We start from the raw sequence: 23687 nt of genomic DNA on the forward strand, positions 1-23687 counted from the left end.
GTCACAGCCTGCTTTTGTACTGGCCAGCGAGGCAGACATGAATCCTGGGGTTCTGGAATCTTCGGTGCCCTGAGGCCAGCCTCTTACTCAGTCTCCCCCTAATGCCAGTCCCAGCACAGTTGGAGACTGGGAAGCTGAAGAGGGCACTTCTTTTTATGAACGTATCAATTTTTTCATTTTGAAAATAGTATACCCATATTACAGACAATTTGGAAAACAAAGAACAGAAATTGGCCATAATTTCACCATCCTCAGACAGCCAACCCCTTGAAATCCCACTGGCCTATTTTGTTCCCTTTTTCTTATTTTATATAATTGGGATCAGTGTACTTATAGTTCTGAAACTTGCTTTTTCACCTAACACTATTGTAAACATTTTCTCTTGTAATACATGGTTTTCAAAATCACTCTGTATATTTCTCTAACAAATGGCCATGCACTGCTGTGTACCTCTTTTAACTGGATTTTTTTATTGAACGCCACGTGGTGTACCTTTTCCTGTGCAGTTAAAATATTCTCGCAGAGTGAGTAGGAGCTTGAGGGGACAGTCGGATGAACCTGGTTCAAAGTTTGCATGGTGCCACTGTGTGCACAGACCCTGCATCCATTTCCCATTCCTGGTTTTTCTTTTTCATTGTCATCACTCCTGTGCTGTCTGTCACATGTGTCATTCATGGTGGCAGCATGCTGTCAATCCTGTGGCCTAGCTGAGCCCTGTGTTGGGAACCGCTTTCGCTGTCATACACGACCCTGTGGTGAATGTCCTCAGCAGGCAGCCTGCTCGATAGACATCCCTCCCTTGCTCTCCCCAGAGGGACATCGGCTGGCGCCCCGACAGCACCCACCTGCTGGTGTTCTCCACCGAATCGGCCTTCCACTACGAGGCTGACGGTGCCAACGTGCTGGCCGGCATCATGAGCCGCAATGACGAAGAGTGCCACCTGGATGCCACGGGCACCTACACCCAGTACAAGACACAGGACTACCCGTCAGTGCCCACCCTGGTGCGCCTGCTCGGCAAACACAACATTATCCCCATCTTCGCCGTCACCAACTACTCCTACAGCTACTACGAGGTGCGGGGCTGGGGCCTCACTGGGCAAGAGGGGGGTGGGGTGGGGGGATCCATGGAACTTCTGAGATACCCTTCCTTCCTCCCTCCCTCCCTCCCTTCCTTCCCTCAACTTTTGGTCCCCCAAGGAAGGGCCCTGGTGGGAAGTGGAGGTCATGTGCCCATCCCCTAACACAACTCCCAAGCAGGTAGAGGCTTAGAGGGCAGGCTCTGGAATACACCAGCAGGTTCCAGGCCTTAGCTTTCCCATCTGCAAAGTGGAGATAATCCCAAAGCTGTTGTCTGGATTCAGTGGGATGATACTTGTTAAGGGCTTAGCCTCGGCCTGGCATTCTCTCCTGCAGAAGCTGCACACATATTTCCCCGTCTCCTCACTGGGGGTGCTGCAGGAGGACTCATCCAACATCGTGGAGCTGCTGGAGGAGGCCTTCAATGTGAGGGGTGGCACGGGCTCGCGTCCGAGTCCTTCCGGGCAGGGCTGGAGAGGAGGTGGAATGGGCAAAGGATGTCTCAAGTCAGGGCTGAGAAATAGGAGAAGCCAGTGAGGGAGGGTCTCTGCCGGTGCCTGGGGGTCCCAGGCTCCCGTGGGCTCTACCACCTCGACCCCCCACCACCCCAGTCCTCCATGCAGGTGGGGGTGGAGCACAGCCAGTCCAGGCCAGAGTGGGTGAGGCCAGGCTCCTAGACCACTGATCACCCGCCTTCTTTTAGCGCATTCGCTCCAACCTGGACATCCGGGCCCTGGAAAGCCCCCGAGGCCTGAAGACAGAGATCACCTCCAAGGTTTTCCAGAAGACCAAGACTGGGTCCTTCCACATTCGGCGGGGGGAAGTGGTATGCCTCTGTAGGGGCCCTGGGTCTGGGGAGGACAGGCACAGCGCTCTGCAAGGGGTGGGGAGGGGGGGATCTGCCTGAGCAGGCCTGGGTTCGAAGCCCCCTGGGTCAGCGACTTGGATGAGCTTGGCACCTTCCTTGGCTTGTCCTCATCTGTACAGCAGGGATTAATCAGCACAGAGCCCAGAGGGTTGCTCAGATGAGTGAATGGGCTGAAGGAGGCTCTTGTGACTGTCATTGCTATTGTTTTGTGACTGTGCCTGGAAGAAGCAAGGTTTCAGCCCAGAGGAAGGGCGGGTGGGGGCTGGGCACTGGGGACCAGGCACAGCCCTGAAGCTGGAGGGCCAAGAACATTCAGGGCAGCCACAGCTGCGCCTGCCTTGACTGACATTGGGGTCCCTGCAGGGCACATACTATGTGCAGCTGCGGGCCATCGAGGACGTGGATGGGACACACGTATGCCAGCTACCACTAGAGGACCAGAAGGGCAACATCCATCTGAAGCCTTCCTTCTCTGATGGCCTCAGGATTGACGTGGGCGTCATCTGTGATGTCTGCTCCTGTGAGCTGGTATGATGTGGCCCCACCAGGTGGGAGGGAGGGGCTGAGCTGACCACCCCGGGCCCTGAGGAATGCAACAGAGCCTCCTATGGCCACATCTCCCTTGTGGGATGCCCTGAGGGGCAGATGCAGCAGAAGTGTCCAGTGGCCCTGCCTCCCCCCCCATACACTCACCACAATCTCATTCCAGCAAAAAGAGGTGCGATCAGCTCACTGCAGCTTCAACGGAGACTTCATGTGCGGACACTGCATGTGCAATGAGGGCTGGTGAGTATGCGGGAGCGAAGCTGGCACCCGGGATGCCAGCGGCTCCCAGAGAAGGGGCTGGGCTGCTGCAAGGCCCTGACCCTGGGCACAGCATGTATGCTGGGCTGAGGGTGGGGCTAGGAAAGGGACACACGCTATTGTTAGGTGGATCCAGTTCAAAGCACTTTGAAATACACAGATATACGGTCATGCGCTGCATAACGGTGTTTGGGTCAACATTGGACTGCGTATACAACAGGGGTCCCATAAATTACTACCAATAGCCTGGGTGTGTAGTGGGCTATATCACCGAGGTTTGTGCAGGTACACTCTACGATGTTCACACAATGATGAAATGTCTAACTGCGTGTGTCTCAGAACGGATCCCCGTCCTTGAGTGACACGTGACTGTAGAGGACACCTCTGGAAAGACGGGCAAGAGTCAGGACAGTGGTGGCCGTCAGGTGTGGGGACTGGGTGTTGGGGCCAGCACGGAGGGAGGCCTCTTTTTCACTCCATGCCTCCTGTCCCTTTAGTCTTCTGAACCACGTGCACGGGTTACCTAATCAGAAATGAGCTCGGCAGTGACTGGCAGTGAGGGCTTTGGCTCCAAGACATTGAACAAGTCTGTTGTGACTTAAGGAAGGGACCCTGGGAGGGTCTCCGGGACTGAGGTTTGAGTCTCAGCCCAGCCACTGGTGTTCACATGACTGGGATCCACCCCAGCCCTCTCAGAGCCTCAGTTTCCTCATCTGTAAAATGAGATGGTGAAAACCCCAGCCTTCCTCCTGGGCTGTGAGAAGTGACTGACTCCTCCCGCAGGAGTGGCAAGACCTGTAACTGCTCCACCGGCTCGCTGAGCGACACACAGCCCTGCCTGCGGGAGGACGAGGACAAGCCGTGCTCGGGGCGAGGCGAGTGCCAGTGCGGGCGCTGTGTGTGCTATGGGGAAGGCCGCTATGAGGGTCAATTCTGCGAGTACGACAACTTCCAGTGTCCCCGCACCTCTGGATTCCTCTGCAACGGTGAGCTCAGTAGCTGCAGTGGCCGGTGCTGGGGGGTACAGGGCAGTGAGGGTGATCTGGGTGCCCAGCGCTTGCCCTACCCACTGGCTCTCCCATCAGGACCCAAGTTGAGGGGGCTGGGCCAGGAGTCAGAATCCCGAAGTTCAGGTCCAGCCCTCCTCCAGGCTCCCCGGGTGCCTCCAAGTCCGGCCCCTACCTGGACCTCTGTCCCCCTCTACACAGATGCCCAAGGCCCCTCTCGGGGCAACATTCACCCCATGTTTAAGACCTCGGCTCCCCTGAGGTCCTCAGTCTACAGCTACCCACTTCTCTACTCTCCCACCTCATTTGGGTGGGTACCACCCAGCTCAACCCTCAGTGGTTGCTGGTATATGGCATGGCGATCTTTCCTCTCTCAGAAGATGCTATGTCTCTACAAGCAGGCCCTGCAGTTACATGTCTTCTCTAGCCCCACAGGGCCTAACACAGTGTGGCCCAGCTGTGGGCACATAGTTTGACCAGGGCTTCTGAGCTGGGCAGGGGTCACAGAACCCAGATGGGGGCCACATGGAAGAATGAGTGAAAATCCACTCGTCAGATACTTATTAAGCCCTAACTATATACTTTCTGCTGGGGTGGAGCCCCAGCGTTTCTGCCCTTTCCTCCATTCTTACTTTGTCTACTATTTCTCTGCTTAGGGAAATGAAAGAGCACCCAGTAGTCTGGAGAAAGGCAGATATTTGAAACAGGCAGAGCTGCGAGAGAGGAGGGGAGGGAGATGCTGCTGGGAAAGGGGCAACAGCGCAAGGAGTTTGGCCTCCAGTCCAGGGCTGGTCTGGTTCTAGTCTAGTCCAAACTTTTTTAAGAAAAAAGGAAAAAAAGGAAAAAAAAGGAAAAAGGAACAAAAAGTAAATATTTTCAGCTTTGTGAGCCATATGGTCTCTGTCACAACCACACCTCTGCCATTTTTGCAGAAAGCAGCTATAGACAATATGTGAACAAATGAGTGTGGCTGTGTTCCGATAACAATTTTGCAGAAACAGGTGGTGAGCCTGAATTGGCCCGCAGGCCATAGTTAATCAACCCCTACTCTAGTCTAAGGATATTAGACTTTATTCTTTGGGCAAAGGGGAGTCATTGTTGGTTTTAATTTCATTTTCTAGCTCTTCGTACGTTAACCTTGTATTCAGCTACCTTGCTAAGCTCACTTATGAAATCTAATAATTTATCTGTAGATTCTTCTTGATGTTTTATGACAGTTTTATTTTTTACTTTCCAATACATGTATGTTTTATTTCTTTTTCTTACCTTATTGCACTGGCCAGCGCTCATTAGAGGTTCTTAAACAGGGGAGCCACATGACTGGATTTGTGTTTTGGAATGATCACTCTGGCTGCAGAGTGGAAGGCAGAAGGTGGAATGAACCAGGAGAGATGGAGGGAAGGAGATTCCAAGAAAGCAAGGAAGAGATGGCTCTGCCCCTGGCTGGAGACAGCCTAGCTCCCAAGGCTTGGCTGCCACAGTCCCTCCCCAGCAGATGGGCAGCCTAGACTGCAGGTGTGAATGTGGCTCTCCTTTCCCTTCCTTCCCCCTCTCTGCAGACCGAGGACGCTGCTCCATGGGCCAGTGTGTGTGTGAACCTGGCTGGACAGGCTCGAGCTGTGACTGTCCTCTCAGCAATGCCACCTGCATCGACAGCAATGGGGTAGGCCTGGGCATGAGGCAGGCAGTGTGGGGTGGCAGAGGGGGCCCTAGTCAGGACCATCCACCCTCTCAAACAGGGATGAGGTTGCAGCTGGCTCACTGGTGCCTCCTCTTGCTCCAGGGCATCTGTAATGGGCGTGGCCACTGTGAGTGTGGCCGCTGCCACTGCAACCAGCAGTCACTCTACACGGACACCATCTGTGAGATCAACTATTCAGCGGTGAGGCCAGAATCACTGGGGTGTGGGCATGGGAACCCTGGGCCCAGAGCAGGGTGGACAGGAGGGGCTGAGGCTGGTGCCATAGGAGCCAGCCAAGGGTGCGAGGTTGGGGCAGTGGGCCTGGCAGAGACCCAACCTGCACAGTGCCCATCGGCCCCTCCTGTCCCTTCCAGATCCGCCTGGGCCTCTGTGAGGACCTGCGCTCCTGTGTGCAGTGCCAAGCCTGGGGTACTGGTGAGAAGAAGGGGCGCACATGCGAGGAGTGCAGCTTCAAGGTCAAGATGGTGGACAAGCTTAAGAAAGGTATGGGGCAGAGGACCAAGGGTGCTGAGAGCCTAGGCAGGGGCCATCCGATGGGGCAGGGGATCACTCATCTGGGCAGGGGACTCATAATCCAGGTTGAGATCACACTGAGTCCAGAGAGAGGGATTCCAGACCTGGGAGAGATCACAGAACCCAGACAGGCACACAGACCCGGGCGGGGGGCACAGCTGAGTAGGGACCAAACAGTCTGGGGAGGGGGTGCCTGGCTTGGGCAGGGGGCACATAGCTGGGCAGGGGGATGAACACAGCAGGGGCACATAATTGGGCCATGGCGGGACAGCCTCCTCTTCTCTAGGTCAGATAAATGTTCTAGAAGCCAAGCTCCTGAGTGATGCTCAGGATGAGGAAGCGGGGGGCACAGACTGGCTGACTTTGAGGCTCTTGGGCAGGGGGCAGGGCGGCCCCCACATTGCCCCATCCCTGTGCACAGCTTCCCGGGGACTTGCGTTCTTCCCCAGGGAGGGTCTTCCTACCCTGTGGCAGGTGGGTGGGCCCCAGAGTAGGGGACGCCTCACCAGGCCCTGGGGTGCCCTGCTGACCATCTGTGGGTGCAGCGGAGGAGGTGGTGGAGTACTGCTCCTTCCGGGACGAGGATGACGACTGCACCTACAGCTACACAGTGGAGGGCGATGGCGCCCCCGGGCCCAACAGCACCGTTCTGGTGCACAGCAAGAAGGGTGAGCTGGCAGCCAGGTGGGCTGGGGGCTTGGGGGCGCCTGTCAGAGACGGGTGGTGGGCACTGCCTCCCTCCTCCTCTTCTTTCCTCCCTAGACTGCCCTCCCACCTCCTTCTGGTGGCTCATCCCCCTGCTCATTTTCCTCCTGCTGCTCCTGGCACTGCTGCTGCTGCTCTGCTGGAAGTACTGTGCCTGCTGCAAGGTGAGAGCTCCCCCAGAGCCCCTGGCCAGAGTCCCCGCCCCCAGCCAGAGTTCTGCCCTTCGCCAGGGTTCCCACCACCCACCAGCGTCCCCACTTCCCCAGTGTTCCCCCCAACCAAGGTCCTCGTAGGTGGCAGAGGCCAGACGAACCCAGGTCTTCTGCTCAGCTCTAGTGCCCTCCCCACCCCGGCCCCTCGCCTTTGCTAACCATCAGTGGCCAGATACCTGGGAGCACCTGCCCTGGGGTCAGCCACATGCAAAGGGCCATGGGAGCCAGCAGGGACGGAAGGGCCCTGCCCACCAGGAGCTGACAGTCTTTCTGGGGAGAACAGAAAAGAGACAGGAAAGCATGGAGGATTGCCCGGCTGGAATACTGAATTCCAGGCAGAGGCAACACTCTGTAGTAACCCCAGTGTTGTGGGATATTAGTATGGGTCACAGAGAAAAAGAGTTCTGTGATCAAATACATTTGAAAAACAAGTTTCTTCTCTGCAGGACTTCTCAGAGCCTTTGATCTAGTTACATGCATAGTAAAACTATAAGAAGGGCATGGGGAATGAATTCAGTGCTTCCCAAATGGGTTTGATCACAGAACCTTTACTTTACAGAACATCTGGCAAGACCAGGGTCCCATGGCACAAACTTTGGGAACCCTCTGACCCCACCAGCCTCTATATGCATCCTGGGTGCCTCATACCTATGTCCCTACAACTGTCTGGACGTCCTGGTGTCTGGGGAAGGCACTGTTGCCCCTGGACCATTGGCGTGGGTGGGGGTGGTGGCTGGAGGGGCTTACCTGGGTTGGGGCAGCTGTCCCAGCCCTCATCCCCACCCATCTTGTCTCCTAGGCCTGCCTGGCGCTTCTCCCTTGCTGCAACCGAGGTATCGTGCAACATCTGCAGGGGTGGGGGCACTCTGACCCTTCTTTCCCCCAGCTGGGGTTGGGGGGCAGTGGGCGCTGAGTGTGGAACAGAGGCGGGAGGCCCTGGGGTCCCACCTGACGGGCTATGCCTGGGACGGTCTAGGGAGGGGCCCCATGCTGAGGACCCTGTCCTGCAGGTCACATGGTGGGTTTCAAGGAAGACCACTACATGCTGCGGGAGAACCTGATGGCCTCAGACCACCTGGACACACCCATGCTGCGCAGCGGGAACCTCAAGGGGCGTGACACAGTCCGCTGGAAGATCACCAACAACGTGCAGCGGCCTGGCTTTGCCACCCATGTGGCTAGCACCAACCCCACGGAGCTGGGTGAGGGCCAGGGCTGGGCATACGCCTCTTGGTGGTACCCTTGTGGCCTAGGGCACATTCACCCCTGTTCGCCAGTCCAGATCACACCATTCCTGTTTCCTCTGGATGTTGGGTGCAGGCACCAACCTGGCCACCTCTACCCTTCCTGTTGGTGCTACAGACCTCAGGCCCCCAGCCAGCCAGTTGCCCCCAGTTCTAGCATGGCTCCTGAGAGGTGCCCACCATGCAGGAGGCTGATGACCCCCATCCCTGCCTGCCCCTAGTGCCGTATGGGCTGTCCCTGCGCCTCGCCCGCCTTTGTACCGAGAACCTGCTGAAGCCTGACACTCGAGAATGTAACCAGCTCCGCCAGGAGGTGGAGGAGAATGTAAGGGCCAAAGAAGCTGATTCTGGGCCAGGCGGCATCTCTGGGTGTGGGTGTGATCCATGTGGTGGGTGTGGTGGGTGTGGGTGTGATCCACGTGGTAGGGGAGCAAAGGGAATGTGGCTGTGGAACCTGGGTTTTTCTGGGTAGGAAAGAGGGGCTTCCGCAGTTAGACACGTGCCTGCCTGAGAATCGCCTGGGATCTCTACCCTGTGAATGCGTCCAGAAGGGGACGAGGCAATGGGCACACCCCCTAGCCAAGCCTGGGAGGTCCTCTGGGCCTGGATGGCTCTGGGTAGAGAGGCTCGCCCAGGGCCCCAGCCTCACAGCCCTCCCTTGCCTGGCAGCTGAACGAGGTGTGCAGACAGATCACAGGCGCATACAAGCTCCAGCAGACTAAGTTCCGGTGGGTCCTGGGTGTTTGGGGTTGAGTGGGGGTGCTGCCCATACAGCCAACTTCAGGGGATCTCCCCCAGGCAGATCGTGCCTCCACCCCAGGGACCATCTGGCTCACAGTGCCCTCTTTGTCCCACACAGGCAGCAGCCCAACGCCGGAAAAAAGTGAGTTGAAGACACACGGTGGGGCAGCCCCAGCCCCAGCCGTCTGCCCCCTGCTCCCTCCCTTCCCACCCATCCCCATCCCTTAGGAAGGGAAGGCAGTATGCGTCTGTCACGGTTATAGGACCTTCATGCAACAAATACTGACGTGAAGCCCTCACCACGAGCCAGCCCCTGTCCTAGGGCAGGCAAACCACAGGGAACCAAAGGGACCCAGTCCCTGCCCTCAGACCGGCAAGAGCCCCCACCAGTACCAGGAGAGCCCAGGGCCCAGCTCTGACCCTCCCTTGGGTCAAAGGCCTTGATCCTGGGGGCACCTCTGGGTGCCTGGCAGGTTACTAAGAAGTTGGACCGGCAGGTCATATCTCTTTCCTAGTTCCTACCCTGAGTCCTGGCCCTGCAAGGGGAGAGTGAGGAGGGGCCTCAGTGCAGTGAGGACAGAACGTGCAGTAACAGAGTACAGCTCTCAGCGAGCACACCACCGTCAATAAGAACCATTCAGACCAGCACTTTGAGGGCTCACGATGGGCCAGGCCTTGTTCTAAGGGCTTCATGTGCGGGGTTATCTTATCCAGCGCTCTCATCAACCAGTGAGATAGCACCACTGCTAGTCCCATTTTATACATGAGGAAACCAAGGATCAGAAAGGTTAAGTAACTTGCCCAAGGTGACCCAGCTAATTAAGAAATAGAGTTAGGATTTGAGCCCAGGCAGTCTGGCTTCAGTGCCCACACCCTTAGCATCTTTGCTGTCCTGCATCTACTCCTTATCTCACCAGCCCTTCTCGGTGAGGTGGGCACAGGTAGCCCCATTTCACAGATGAGGACACTGAGGCTCAGGGAGGCACAGTGGCTTGGCTGAGGCTGTGATGGGGCCAGCATGGGCCTCCAGGACTGCCTGGTTCTAAAGACCCTGCACTTTTTGCTGCCCCGCATCTTGTCCCCTGATGGGGAGAGGATAGGCAGGAGGGGTGCGTGGGGACAAGTGCCAGCCTCCTGGCCAGCTTGACACCTCCCTACCTGCAGGCAGGACCATACCATTGTGGACACGGTGCTGATGGCGCCCCGCTCAGCCAAGCAGACTCTGCTGAAGTTGACAGAGAAGCATGTGGAGCAGGGGGCCTTCCATGAGCTCAAGGTGGCCCCCGGCTACTACACCCTCACTGCAGACCAGGGTAGGTGGGCAGGCTCCCTGTGCCACTCCATCATACCTCCCAGCCCTGTGTGACCCCCTGACCCACGTCTGACTGCCCCTCAACACCCACCCAGATGCCCGGGGCATGGTGGAGTTCCAGGAGGGTGTGGAGCTGGTGGACGTGCGGGTGCCCCTCTTCATCCGGCCTGAGGACGACGATGAGAAGCAGCTGCTGGTGGAGGCCATTGATGTGCCCGTGGGCACTGCCACCCTTGGCCGCCGCCTGGTAAACATCACCATCATCAAGGAGCAAGGTTGGTCAGGATGCGGGGAGCAGGGGAGCAAAAAGGGGGCCCTGGGGCCCCTTGTTCCTCCTGGTATCCACGTGGAAGTGGGGCCTGGCTGTGTGGCCTAGGCAGGTCACTTAACCTCTGTGAGCGTTGGTTTCTCCATCTGTAAAATGGGTACCAGGCTCTCATGAGGGGTGTGTGGCTGTACATCTCTGCACAGTGCCTGGTAGTAAGCACTCAATGCGGAAGCTTCTGTTATAATCATCACAGGGAGCTGGGTCCTCCTGGAGCTGTCCCCCATTCCTCCCCTGTTCTCTTCCTATGACCTTTGAACTTGGGGATTGAATGCGCCTCCCTAGGATGCCAGGACATCAGAGCAGGAAGGGAACTGGGGTTCATTTTGCCCAAAACTTATCTAGACGGGGAGGTGGGCAAGACATTGCACCATTGACATCCGAGTTGCCTTCCCTACCTGCTCCTTGGGGAACCCAGAGTTGTTGATAATGGTCCTTCCTGCATCCAGAGGGTCTTTTCTGGCCCCTGACCCCTCCCTTGCTGGCTTCAGTTCCCCAGGCCTTAGTCCTGCCTGCCCCAGCCCTCAGCCTCAGGGCCTCATCTCTGGTTCTGCCCCTGCCTGGCCTCCCTTCTCTGCCCTGACCCTTCCAAGATGTCAGTTGGACACTGTTCCAGCCGCCTCAACTTTTTCTGGGAGAATTTTCCATCCTTTTCCTCTGCCCTCCCAGGGAGCAGTGAGGGGAGGGGTGACAAGCAGACTCCTGGAGTCTGGGCTGGGCTGGGCCGGAGGGAGGGTGGGACTTGGGAAGGGACTGAGGCCAGGGCCCCCTGACCGGCGCCTGGGCTCCTTGCAGCCAGCGGGATAGTGTCCTTTGAGCAGCCCGAGTACTTGGTCAGCGGTGGGGAACAAGTAGCCCGCATTCCCGTCGTCCGGCGCATCTTGGACAATGGCAAGTCCCAGGTCTCCTACCGCACACAGGACAACACAGCACAGGGCAACCGGGTAAGGCTCCATCACGGGGTTGAGGGCACATCCCCAGGGCCCAGTGGGGGCAGCACATTGCAACTACCTGAGTCCCTGGATGCTGGTGGTGCCCCTGGCTGGCCTCCCAAGGACATGTCCACCTGCTCCCTGCAGCAGGGATGTCTTGCTCACCAAAAGTGTCAGGGTGAGGCCTGCCAGGGACTGAAACTGGGGACATTCCCTGACCATTTGTGTCTCCCTTCCAAGAACTCAGGATCCACCAAGGCAGCCAAACCCTTCATAGAGCAATGGACTCCCCCGTCTGCCCCAGCCCGGGGACTTTGGGCTTCTCGAGGCGGGATCGCAGGCCCCATGTCCCCAGGCAGACTCCCCAACGGCTGTCACTGTTTACCTGGCAGGCCCTCCCAGGGCCAAGGCGCAGGAGCTGCCCTTCAGGGCAGGGAGAGCTGTGTGAGGGCCAGCGTCCCCTTATCACTGGGCCCCAGTCTCAGGGAGCAGCCAAATCCAGGTGGTGGATATGCTTGGTTTGGCTTACAGGTTTGTTTGTTTTCCTGAATTTATTACCAACATTTAAAAACTAAAAATATCCATATCAAAAATTCACTCAAGGCCGGCCCAGTGGCGCAGTGGTTAAGTGCGCTCGTTCTGCTTCGGCGGCCTGGGGTTCGCTGGTTTGGATCCCAGGTGCAGACATGGCCCCACTTGGCAAGCTATGCTGTGGTAGGCATCCCTTGTATAAAGTATAGGAAGATAGGCACAGATGTTAGCTCAGGGCCAGTCTTCCTCAGCAAAAAGAGGAGGATTGGCAGCAGTTAGCTCAGGGCTAATCTTCCTCAAAAAAAAAATTCACTCGGGGCTGGCCCCGTGGCCGAGTGGTTAAGTTCTCGTGCTCCGCTGCAGGCGGCCCAGTGTTTCGTTGGTTCAAATCCTGGGCGCGGACATGGCACTGCTCGTCAGACCACGCTGAGGCAGCGTCCCACATGCCACAACTAGAAGAACCCACAACGAGAAATATACAACTATGTACTGGGGGGTTTTGGGGAGAAAAAGGAAAAAAAAAAAATTCACTCAAAAATTAATAAAGTCTAGTTTCACTGGGCCCGCAGGCCCATTCAGCAAACACAAGGGAGCATGCGCTCTGTGGATCCCGGCAGCCCAGCCACATCCTAGTCCCCTTCACCTCTTTTGATTCATAGGAGCAGTTCTCATTCCTGCTCCAATGCTCCCCATAAACATTCCACAGAAGAATCTGTACCTCCGTAATTCATTCATATGCCCTATTATACAACAGATTCTGGCTATCCTGTTATGCTTTCATAAAGATGCTTTAGTATTTAATTACTTTCTAAAACATTTTTATTATTTCCCAACTTTATTTTGAAAAACTTCAAACCTACAGGAAAATGGAAAGACTAATAAAATTAGCACCACTTCCCCTTTACACAGATTCACCGATGGTTCATCTTTGCTGTCTTTCCCTCTTTCTGTACAAATAGAGGTATACATGCACGCACAGTATGCAGATGTGGATCTCTCTATAGATATGTATCTCTACATCTATAACTGTAGGGACAAAGGGACAGAGAGTTGTGCTGTGTTTATTTTTGTTTGCTGAACTTTTCAAAGTAAGTCGTAGACTCTTGTAGACCCAAACCCTTCTGCAGGCCCCTGCTAAGAACAAGGTCATTCTACACAACTACAACATAATTCCCAAACTTGAGAAACTTCCCATTGTACTAGTACCTAATAAATAGTCCATATTCAGATCTCCGCGTGTTCACATGTCCCAACAATGTCCTTTATAGCTTCCCCCCTTCAATCCAGGAACCGATCACAGATCTGGCATTTGCATTTTGTTGTCATGTGGCTTTAGCCTCTTTTAATTTAGAATAATCCCTCAGCTTTGTCTTTCGTGACTTTGACGTTTTTGAAGCGTCCGCCCCTTGACTCCTGCTTTTCTTACACCTGCTGTCTCACTTTCTGGGTTTTCCGGCATGTGAGTTTGTCTCCCCAGAGCCCGGAATTGAAATGTTAGTTTGAAGCGCCACCTAGTGGTCTTGTGTGAGAAGGACCCTCCCCACACCCCCGTTAGTTGATCCACCCCACACAGGTGCACAGTCCTCCAGGGACATCAGGAAAGCTCTGGGGCATTGAAAGAAGAAAGCTGGAGCTGATGGAAGCGCCCCACCCACCAGGAGCCTGGGCCTGGCAGGATCCCCAACTTCAGAGCCACAGTGTTGGGGGCAGTTCCTCCCTCCCTGGGTGGGGCCTGCAAATCCCAGCTCCCCCAGGGCTGAGCCTGCCTATGTGGACTGTCCGTATCTGCCATGCATCCCTTTCTCTCTCTGTGCCCTGGTTCAAATTCTGGCTCCACTACAGCTACCTGGGTGAACTTGGGCACATTTCCTCGCCTCTGTGTGCCTCAGTTTCCCCATCTATATGGGGACAGTAATATCTCAATCTCACACTGCTGTGAGGAGTGAATGAGCTAATATTTGTAAAGTGCTTGATGCACAGGAGGTGGTGTATAAACGCGAGCCATTTCGTGTCCACGTGGGACAGCCCGGATGTGATGGTCTCTGCAGTGTCCCCGAGGTTGGGGTGGAGCGTGTGGTCATGACGTGTCCCCCAGGCCTGGTCTGACCCTGACCCCTTCCCACTCCCAGGACTACATCCCTGTGGAGGGCGAGCTGCTGTTCCAGCCTGGGGAGACATGGAAGGAGCTGCAGGTGAAGCTTCTGGAGCTGCAGGAGATGGACTCCCTCTTGCGGGGCCGCCAGACCCGCCACTTCCACATCCAACTCAGCAACCCCAAGTTTGGGGCTCGACTGGGCCAGCCCCACTCAGCAACTGTCATCATTGGGGACCCAGGTGGGCAGAGGCTGGGGTCAGCTTAAGCAGGTTAAGGAGGGCTGGGGGCCTCTCAACTAAGGCTGTCAGTCTTAGGAAGTAAAAATACGGGACGCCCACTTAAATTTTATTTCAGATAAACAACAAAGACATTTGTAGTATAGGTGTGTCCCATGCCGTATTTGGGATCTACTTATCCTAAAAAAGTATTTGTTGTTTATTGAAATTCTGGTTTAACTAAGCATCCTGCATGATATCTGGCAACCCTACTCTCAACCAGAGAGGCTGGGGTCATGTGGCCACCCCGCCTGCTGGAGACGCTGTGAATCGCACCATTAGGCCATAACCCTTTTGTGTCTGCCTCAGTTCCAACTAAAATGCAGGTGTTCCCGGAAGGGGTGAAACAGTTAGTTCTTATTGGTCCTTAGCCTCCAGTCTGGTGGAGTCTGTGAGCCCACCCCCAGAGGAGGCTTTTGGGGAAGATGGGAGAAGAGAGTGGAGGAGCAATGTGACATTCCCTTGGCTACCAAGGGAGAAAGAGAGGAAGACGAGCTCCCTCCTCCTTCTCATTCCTGCAGAGACCCTCCTGGGCCCCCAACCAAGCTTGGCAGGATGTCCTCTGGGGCACCAATGAGGGTAGCAGCCCTGGGTTCGGGGGCGAGTTTCAGTTGAGTGCTGTGGGAGGAGTCTTGGGTGTTTGACTGAGTCTCTGGTGCCCCCTGGTGGTGAGGGTGGGTTCCTGCCCCCTCAAAGAGTGGGTGTCTGAGCTGGCTGCCCTGTGAACTTCACCCTCTACAGATGAACTGGACCGAAACTTAATAAGCCAGACAGTGTCCTCACCCCCACCCCCCCGTGGTGACCTGGGTGCCCCACAAAACCCCAATGCCAAGGCTGCTGGGTCGCGGAAGATCCACTTCAACTGGTTGCCGCCTCCTGGCAAGCCGACAGGTTACAGGGTAAGGTAGGGGCGATGAGGGAGGTGGATGGAGAGGCCTGGCAGCCACTAGAGAGGTGGGCTGCCCGAGGCCAGAGGGCGCCTGAGGGAGAAGAGAGGGCATGCTTGGCCCCACTGGGTCCAAGCACAAGTAGACAGGGGGAACCCGCGTCTGTGCAAGGGGAGCCTTCAGATGTCTGCCCTCCTTCCTGGAATGTGGCCCCTCCCCTGCCTGGAGACACTGCCCTCGCTGCCCCAGCCCTGCTGTGTGAACCTGGCAGGTCATCAACCGAACATCAATCAGTGTCTCATCTCTGCAAAGGGGACAATAAGGGCAGGGAGGGGTCAACAGAGGGATGAGCGGCTCTGGTGCTTGCCACCCCCCACTGACCAGCCCCTCCCCTGGGAGCAGGTGAAGTACTGGATCCAGGGTGACTCCGAGTTGGAAGCCCACCTGCTCGACAGCAAGGTGCCCTCGGTGGAGCTCACCAATCTGTACCCGTATTGCGACTATGAGATGAAAGTGTGCGCCTATGGAGCGCAGGGCGAGGGCCCCTACAGCTCCCTGGTGTCCTGCCGCACCCACCAGGAAGGTGAGGGCTCGCATGTCCATCCGTCTGTCTGTCCCCTAGCCACTCTGATGCCACCCTCCCCTAAGTCCTCCTGGAACTCCACCCTCCCTCTGCCACTGACGTCTCTCTTCCTGCATATCCCGTTCCCCAGTACCCAGCGAGCCAGGGCGTCTGGCCTTCAACGTTGTCTCCTCCACGGTGACCCAGCTGAGCTGGGCTGAGCCGGCTGAGACCAATGGCGAGATCACAGCCTATGAAGTCTGCTATGGCCTGGTCAACGAGGACAACCGTAAGGATCTGACCCCTCCTTCTGCCCCCAGGGAAGGGGAGGGGGCAAAGAGCAGAAGGGAGGTCACATCCTCCTAGTCAGTGGATGAGGCCCCTGGTGGCCTGAGGCATCATTAGGTTTGTGGTCAGGTTTGGGCTGGTTGCACTCCAAGGCCAAACCCAGAAGCTCCCAGGGCGGGTGGGGATGGAAGCCTGAGATTATATATGCACGGTGGGGTCTCAGTTCCAGGGGTGCCTTCCCATACAAGTAAGCAAAGTGGCTCATTTTTACATGGTTCTCTTAAGGCCAGAGAATAGTCGCCAGATTTAGCAAATAAAAACAGAGCTCACCCTGAATTTCAGATAAACATCTTTTTTAGTACATTTCATGCAAATTTTATCTGACAGCCCTAGGCCAGAGCACCTGGCAGAACTGTTATTTCTTCCCAGTCCTAGAAGGGAGGGAAGGGTGGGCGACCCCTGTCAATTGTTGAGATGAGTGAGTATCTGAGGGATATTGGGCCCACCTCTCCTGATGCAGGGGCCTTCTCCTTGAGCCTCACCTCTGCTTGGTCAGTCCCAGGGATGGAGAGCTCACCACCCCCATATGACCTGTGGACCCTAAGGTGGGTCAGGCTCAGCACGCCCAGGTGGCCCAACAGGGCAGAGGGCAGCAGATGGCTCTGGGCATCAGGCTTGTCGCTCTTCACTGTCCAGGCAGATCAGGGACAACCTTAGCAGCTGCATCACGTTCTTGGCTCATTCTGAGTTTATACCACCTAGTCCACCCACGGACCTCTGTCAGGAAGTCTCCTCTGACCTTACCTTTAATCCCAAGAGTGACAGGAACCCAACAACAGTTCATCCCTGATGGCTTCAGCTCATGGCTTCAGCCTGCTGAGGCCTCGGCTGTGTTAGGGAATGTCCCGGGCTGCCCTCCCGGCCCAGGAGCCTCAGCATGTTGGTGTGGGCCCTCTTCCCTTCTCCCACAAGCTGAAAGAGATGCAAAGGGTGGGCCACAGGCAGCTCCCACCTCGGCAGTTAGAGACCTCACCCAGGCTGACAGGCCTGTCAACCAACTCCTTTGAGCACAGTTGTTCGCTGGGGTGGACATCAAGCTTATCATTGTCCAGAACTTTCCTTTGGACCTTTGGAAAGTGGGACATTTTCTGGTCTCTCAGAAGTCTTCCAACATGGCGGGCCCCATCTTGTCATATCCAGGCCTCCGTGCTGTAACTCGCTCAGAGCAGCCGGGAGGTCTCTTCTGCCTTTCTCCCAGAGCTGCATGTCCACCGTTCTAGGTGTGAGTGGAAGAGAGCTGCTCAGCCTCTGCTCTCTGCTCTCGTGACACCCGGCGGCCCTCTTGCATAAGCTCCATTCCACCCTTACAACCTTAGCTCTCACCAGCCTCAGGCTGTCCTGAAGTGCAGCTTCCCCGAGCCTGCCTCTCTCCTCCCATCCCAGCCCATGTGACCACAGGGCAGCCATGGTGTGTGTTCGCAGGTCTCCACCCTCGCTTTCTCTGCAGAGCATTTGGGGTTTGGTCGTGGACAGTGAGGCACAGGTGGTAAGAGTGCCCTCGCCTCTGGAGCGAGCCTCATGTGGAGGCACCTTGGACACCGGACCGTTGATCAATTGGTAGAGGCAACAATGGGGCCAACTTGAGTCTAGTCCTGGCTCTGCCACTCAACTTAGCAATGAGCCCTTTGGAGAGTTGGTGACACTTCTCTCAACCAGTCACGCCCCGGTTCTCAGGGCCTGGCAGCTGCAGGAGCTCAACAGTGCTCGCTCCCTCCCTTGTTCCCTGAACACCCTGGGTGCCCTTCAGGGGCTATGTGACAGTCCTGCTGCACAGAGGCAGGACTGGAACCAGGTTGGAACCAGGGTGACCCCTCTGAAGTGCCCTCCATACCCAGGACCCATCGGGCCCATGAAGAAGGTGCTGGTGGACAGCCCGAAGAAGCGGACGCTGCTCATTGAGAACCTGCGGGAGTCCCAGCCGTACCGCTACACCGTGAAGGCACGCAACGGGGCAGGCTGGGGGCCCGAGCGGGAGGCCATCATCAACCTGGCCACCCAGCCCAAGCGGCCCATGTCCAGTGAGTGGTGGGTGGGGAGGCACAGGGCAGACGGGAGGACAGGAGGCCAAGGCTGGGGCCCTGGCTCACACCTCCCATCCCTGCAGTCCCCATCATCCCAGACATCCCCATTGTGGACGCCCAGAGTGGGGAAGACTATGAAAGCTTCCTCATGTACAGTGATGACGTTCTACGCTCCCCGGCTGGCAGCCAGAGGCCCAGCGTCTCCGACGACACTGGTGAGTGGGCCTGGGATCCCCGAGAGGAAGGTGAGGGTCCTGTGTAGGGAGTGGGGCTGTCACTGGTGTCCAGGGAGGGCAAAGGGGCCAGTGACTGCTGGGCATGGAGGTCAAGACGAGAAGTCCCCTCTCAGCCCCAGACAAACACCTGTGGAGCCTACACTTCGGCAGGCACCATGCTGGCACTGGGTACAGAGGGGACAAAACTGACGTGGCCCACATGCAATCGTGTGCACATCTGTGTATGAAGGCAGACAGACAGACGTGTGCTAGGGGGCAAATGCACACAGGCTCATGCAAGTGTGCACAGGCTCATGCAAGTGTGCATGGGCTCATGCACATGGGACCACGTAGAAACAACTTTACAACTAGAAGGCTCACAAGCTGTGGCATGGGGTCAGGACACTCAGGCTGCCTCCTGGGGACAGGGCTGTGTGGGGAGGCGGGCATGGCCCTGGAGTCCCAGAGCAGCCAGCTTGTTGGGGTCCACAAGGCAGTGTCTCCCAACCACTGGTCCTGCTCCTCCTCCCTCCTTGATTCACTGCACAATGTGGTGCAAAGTGCCCTCAGCTGGGACTCCTGGCTACTCAGTTTTTGCTCTGGCTCCACTGTGGGAATTCAGATGAATTGCTTACCCTCTCTCTGCCTCAGTTTTCTGATCTGTAAAATGGGATGTGAATCACACAATGCCATGAGTGAAAATCCTCCAGGGCACTTTTGTCATCTGTATTTTCTTCCATCCTTACCTATGCCAGACTCCGCCCCCCCCCCAACGCCCCCACTCCCCGGGAGCACACACCTGGCCCCACGGGGCTGAGCTTGGGCTTAAGGAAACCAAGCCCAAGGGGCCTGAGGGTTTTGAGGGTCTGAGATAAAGAGCAGCTGGTTTGAAGCAGGTGCCCCAGCTACACTACCTGTGAAGCACTCTGGCTTCTGGAACTGTCCGTGGGAGGCAGGCAGGGGAGAGAATACTCTCTCCATTACACAGACGGGAAACTGAGGCACAGAGCGGGGAGACCTCAGAGCTGGTGAGACCCAGGGCAACCCCTGGTCTCCTGGCTGGTCCCGGGTCTTTCCTCACCAGCGGCGGCCAGGCTGCACTCGCGCACCCGGAGTACTCTTCTTCCGCCGCGCGGGCGAGGGTCTGGCCTGTCGCCAGGCTGCCCGTCCTTGTGGTGCACCCCCCCACACTCTCGGACCCAGAGCCCGAGGCCTGGGCCCCGCCGCGGCCGCCCGCCCGCCTCCGCCCCGCCGGGCCCCTCCGCAGCCGCCCGCGCCCGCCGGCGGTGCCAACGCGCCCTTCGTTGTTCCCAAGGCGGCGGCTGGAAGTTCGAGCCCCTGCTGGGGGAGGAGCTGGACCTGCGGCGCGTCACGTGGCGGCTGCCCCCGGAGCTCATCCCGCGCCTGTCGGCCAGCAGCGGGCGCTCCTCCGACGCCGCCGAGCCGGCCCGCGGGCCCCCGGACGACGGCGCCGACGGGGGCGCTGCGGGCGCGGGCGGGGAGGGCGGCGGCGCCGCGCCCGGGCCCCCCGGAGGTGACCGGCCCTGCCGGGCGCGCCCCGACCCCGCACCCGCCGAGGCGCGCTCGTTCGCTGCCTGAGGGCCCCGCCTGAGCCCGCCGCGGCCGGGCTGCCAGCTAAGGCCCCCTGTGCGCCGGGGGACGCGCGACTGCGCCGAGGCAGACCCCCAGGGCCCAGGGACCCCAGGGCAGGCGTTTGGACTCCCCACAGCTGGACTGCCCCCAAGGCATCCAACTTCGGCAGTCTGCTGTATCCAGGGAGCAGGCCCTGCTGTCCACGCAGACCTCTCAGAGGCCTCTGGAAACAGGATGGCAGGCGTTTGGGCTCTCCCCAGGGTGGGGCTGCCTGCAGGGGCAGTAAGTCTCCCCGCTGGGGTCAGCTGTGCTCAGATTGTCCACAGTGGTATCTGGCCAGGCCAGACAACATGGGCTGCAGAAGTCTCTGTGGCTCCTTGGACTCCTCCAAGGACACTGAGCCTCTGTCCCTGGTGGGCCAGGGGAGACTGGCTGTATTTATGCCAAGGCCCCCAGAGGGTAGGTAATCCCGGGAATTCCCAGGGCCGCAGCCTGCCCCGTGGGGCTCCAGGTCTGGTGCAGGCCTGGCCAAGTGACCCTGTTCTCCCCTGCAGAGCACCTGGTGAACGGGCGGATGGACTTTGCCTACCCGGGCAGCGCCAACTCCCTGCACAGGATGACCGTGGCCAACGCCGCCTACGGCACCCACCTGAGCCCACACCTGCCCCACCGTGTGCTGAGCACGTCCTCCACCCTCACTCGGGACTACCACTCGCTGACCCGCACAGAACACTCACACACGGCCACCCTGCCCAGGGACTACTCCACTCTCACCTCCCTCTCCTCCCACAGTGAGTGCCGGCCTCTCCAGTTAACCCCTCCTCTCTTCCAGCTCCTGGAGGCTTGGGCTGCTGGCCTGCTGCCCCCCACTGCCCATCCTCCAACACACACACACTTCCTGCCCCCTCACTCTTGTTTTGTCCTGCCCTAGGCCTCCCTCCCATCTGGGAACACGGGAGGAGCAGGCTTCCGCTGTCCTGGGCCCTGGGGTCCCGGAGTCGGGCTCAGATGAAGGGGTTCCCCCATTCCAGGGACTCACGAGACTCTATAATCCTGGCTGGGCAGCCAGCAGCGCCCTCTTGGGGCCCAGGTAGTACAGGAGTGGCCATCCACAGCTGTCATGCTCCATCCATCATCCACCCACCCATTGCAGCCACTGCCCATGCCCACCGCCTCACCCTCCATTCCATTCACATCAGTGCTGGTGCCTAACACAGCCTCTGCCCTTCTAGGGGTGTCGGGCTGGGGCTGGGGCAGGAGAGGGGCCAGGCCAGCTGAGGAGGGGTGGGGGCTGGCGGACTCATGGTGCTCGCCCTCTCTTGGCACAGGCAGGGCTGACACCCACTCTGAGGAGGTACTGGGTGGCCTGGACAGGGTGTTGCAGGGTGAGCGAGCTGCCTGGCCAGTGGTCAGTGTAGACGTGACAGCTGAGGGACGTCAGGGGGTAGAACTAGGACTCTTACCCAGGGACCCGACACAGGCTAACTGTGGCTTCCTGTCTGCAGGCTCCCGCTTGGCTGCGGGCGTGCCCAACACACCCACCCGCCTGGTGTTCTCAGCCCTGGGACCCACGTCTCTGAAAGTGAGCTGGCAGGAGCCGCAGTGTGACCAGGCGCTGCAGGGCTACAGCGTGGAGTACCAGCTGCTGAATGGCGGTGAGGCACGGCTGCTGTTGGGCTCAGGGGTGCAGCCTTGCAAGGCCTGTTCTCACAGTGAGACAAACAGGGGTACCCAGCTGTGTCAAGAATCCACCCAAGTCCCTTGACCACTAATGCCCCTACCAGCTTTTCTGAGCGGGGCTCTCACTTCCTTGTTCCTCACTGCCCTTCACTGCCTCCTCTCTTCTGAGTTCCCATCCATCAACCTGGGCCTTTCTCCAGGTCGTTCCCTCTGCTAGGTTTTGCCTAACAAGGCCTCACTGGCCTACGGAGCACCTGGGGCCTCTGCTGGCCCATGAGATGCCTTTGTGGGCATCGGGAAGTGGCACTTCTCTGGGCAGACACACTCGCAGCAGCATGACCTGGCCCCCAAACAGCCATTTCAGGCTCCACTCATCCCTTGCATAGTGTATAACCTGCACCACTAACCATACCATAGCAGGCTGACCCCACGTGTACGCAAACCACAGCTAATGCTGGGTGAGTGATGACCAGGTTTTGGCGGCAGCCTAGGGGAGGGGCAGGATCAGGCCAAGAGTGGGAATAATGCTGCTCCACTGTCTGCCCCCACCCCGACCCAGGCGAGCTGCATCGTCTCAACATCCCCAACCCCAGCCAGACCTCCGTGGTGGTGGAAGACCTTCTGCCCAACCATTCGTACGTGTTCCGCGTGCGAGCCCAGAGCCAGGAAGGCTGGGGCCCAGAGCGTGAAGGTGTCATCACCATTGAGTCACAGGTGCACCCCCAGAGCCCACTCTGCCCCCTGCCAGGTGAGTTGCTTCCCCCACCCCCATGGCTGCCCCCACCATGTGCCCCACCACACAGACCGACACTCGTCCTCTGCTGCCCCCAGGCTCCACCTTCACTTTGAGCACACCCAGTGCCCCAGGCCCACTGGTGTTCACTGCCCTGAGCCCAGACTCACTGCAGCTGAGCTGGGAGCGGCCACGGAGGCCCGACGGGGACATCCTCGGTTACCTGGTGACCTGTGAGATGGCCCACGGAGGAGGTGCTGCCCACCCCAGGGTCAGGGGTGGCCAGGGGAGGAGTAGAGAGGGAGCCACAGAGGTTAAAGTAAAGGCATCTTCCCTGCCCAGAGCCAGCTACCACGTTCCTGGTGGATGGCGACAGCCCTGAGAGCCGGCTGACCGTGCCAGGCCTCAGTGAGAACGTGCCCTACAAGTTCAAGGTGCAAGCCAAGACCACTCAAGGCTTCGGGCCAGAGCGTGAGGGTATCATCACCATCGAGTCCCAGGACGGAGGTAGGGCACCTGGTCCCTTCTCACTCCACCCCTTCTCTGGCCACACCTTCTCCTGGCCCCATCCCCTGACTAGCCCATCTGCCCACTCCAGGCCCCTTCCCACAGCTGGGCAGCCACTCCGGGCTTTTCCAACACCCACTGCCAGGCGAGTACAGCAGTATCACTACCACCCACACCAGCACCATCGAACCCTTCCTGCTGGGTAAGTTGCCAGGTGGGGGCTCCTGGCTCTCCCAGGGGAGCACAGAGCTAACAGCGGAAAAGAGGTGGGGACCCAGGTAGGGTCCTCCAACGCCTCTTCCCCCTGCAGATGGCTTGACCCTGGGGTCCCAGCATCTGGAAGCAGGTGGCTCCCTCACCCGGCATGTGACCCAGGAGTTTGTGAGCCGGACGCTGACCACCAGTGGAACACTCAGCACCCAGGTGGACCAACAATTCTTCCAGACCTGAGCCCCCCACCCCAACCTAGCAGTGTCCTGGAACCTGGGCCCCTACGCTACCTCCCCTCCCTGGTGCTGCCTCAGCTACTCCATCCTTGGACCCTTGCTGGCCCAGCCCACCTGCATGCTGATCACAGGACTAGCGCCTCTGGCCACAGAGTAGGTGCAGGTGTCCTTGGAGGCATGAAGGGGGCAGAGGTCCCGGAAGGCTCTTCCAGCACCCCCCACTCCCCGGGCCCAAGCCCATTTGTAACCAAAGAGCTAGGACCAGCATGACAAGGACCCAACTTTGTTCTACACTTAATAAAAGATTTGCTACCGCTTGGCTTTGCCCTGTCCATTTCCCCGGGGCCTG

The 23687-nt window shown here is 58.1% G+C and overlaps 1 protein-coding gene across 5 annotated transcripts in view; it reads left to right on the forward strand.

Annotated features, from left to right (window-relative positions):
- ITGB4 (integrin subunit beta 4) overlaps positions 1-23653 on the forward strand; it is a 30605-nt gene extending 6952 nt beyond the window's left edge. Inside the window, exons 8-41 of one of the 5 annotated variants that reach the window (XM_044744800.2) lie at positions 813-1076; positions 1417-1506; positions 1784-1906; positions 2312-2476; positions 2658-2734; positions 3536-3738; positions 5319-5422; positions 5543-5641; positions 5815-5944; positions 6520-6642; positions 6737-6843; positions 7691-7724; positions 7902-8093; positions 8357-8460; positions 8805-8863; positions 8995-9018; positions 10041-10189; positions 10284-10463; positions 11309-11457; positions 14106-14310; positions 15088-15245; positions 15636-15816; positions 15947-16084; positions 17979-18161; positions 18248-18379; positions 19695-19913; positions 20527-20763; positions 20904-21062; positions 21478-21627; positions 22212-22400; positions 22484-22639; positions 22728-22892; positions 22984-23094; positions 23203-23653. In XM_044744800.2, the coding sequence (XP_044600735.1) occupies positions 813-1076; positions 1417-1506; positions 1784-1906; positions 2312-2476; positions 2658-2734; positions 3536-3738; positions 5319-5422; positions 5543-5641; positions 5815-5944; positions 6520-6642; positions 6737-6843; positions 7691-7724; positions 7902-8093; positions 8357-8460; positions 8805-8863; positions 8995-9018; positions 10041-10189; positions 10284-10463; positions 11309-11457; positions 14106-14310; positions 15088-15245; positions 15636-15816; positions 15947-16084; positions 17979-18161; positions 18248-18379; positions 19695-19913; positions 20527-20763; positions 20904-21062; positions 21478-21627; positions 22212-22400; positions 22484-22639; positions 22728-22892; positions 22984-23094; positions 23203-23342 (4899 nt within the window). In that variant the 3' untranslated portion in view covers positions 23343-23653. Of the gene's footprint in view, positions 1-812; positions 1077-1416; positions 1507-1783; positions 1907-2311; positions 2477-2657; positions 2735-3535; positions 3739-5318; positions 5423-5542; positions 5642-5814; positions 5945-6519; positions 6643-6736; positions 6844-7690; positions 7725-7901; positions 8094-8356; positions 8461-8804; positions 8864-8994; positions 9019-10040; positions 10190-10283; positions 10464-11308; positions 11458-14105; positions 14311-15087; positions 15246-15635; positions 15817-15946; positions 16085-17978; positions 18162-18247; positions 18410-19694; positions 19914-20526; positions 20764-20903; positions 21063-21477; positions 21628-22211; positions 22401-22483; positions 22640-22727; positions 22893-22983; positions 23095-23202 lie in introns of all 5 variants that reach the window. The other 4 variants (XM_044744802.2, XM_044744801.2, XM_044744803.2 and 1 more) reach the window with 4 other exon arrangements.
- Positions 23654-23687: the final 34 nt, after the last annotated feature.

This window comes from Equus asinus, chromosome 13 (genome assembly GCF_041296235.1).
Source record: "Equus asinus isolate D_3611 breed Donkey chromosome 13, EquAss-T2T_v2, whole genome shotgun sequence".
Lineage (NCBI taxonomy): Eukaryota > Metazoa > Chordata > Mammalia > Perissodactyla > Equidae > Equus > Equus asinus.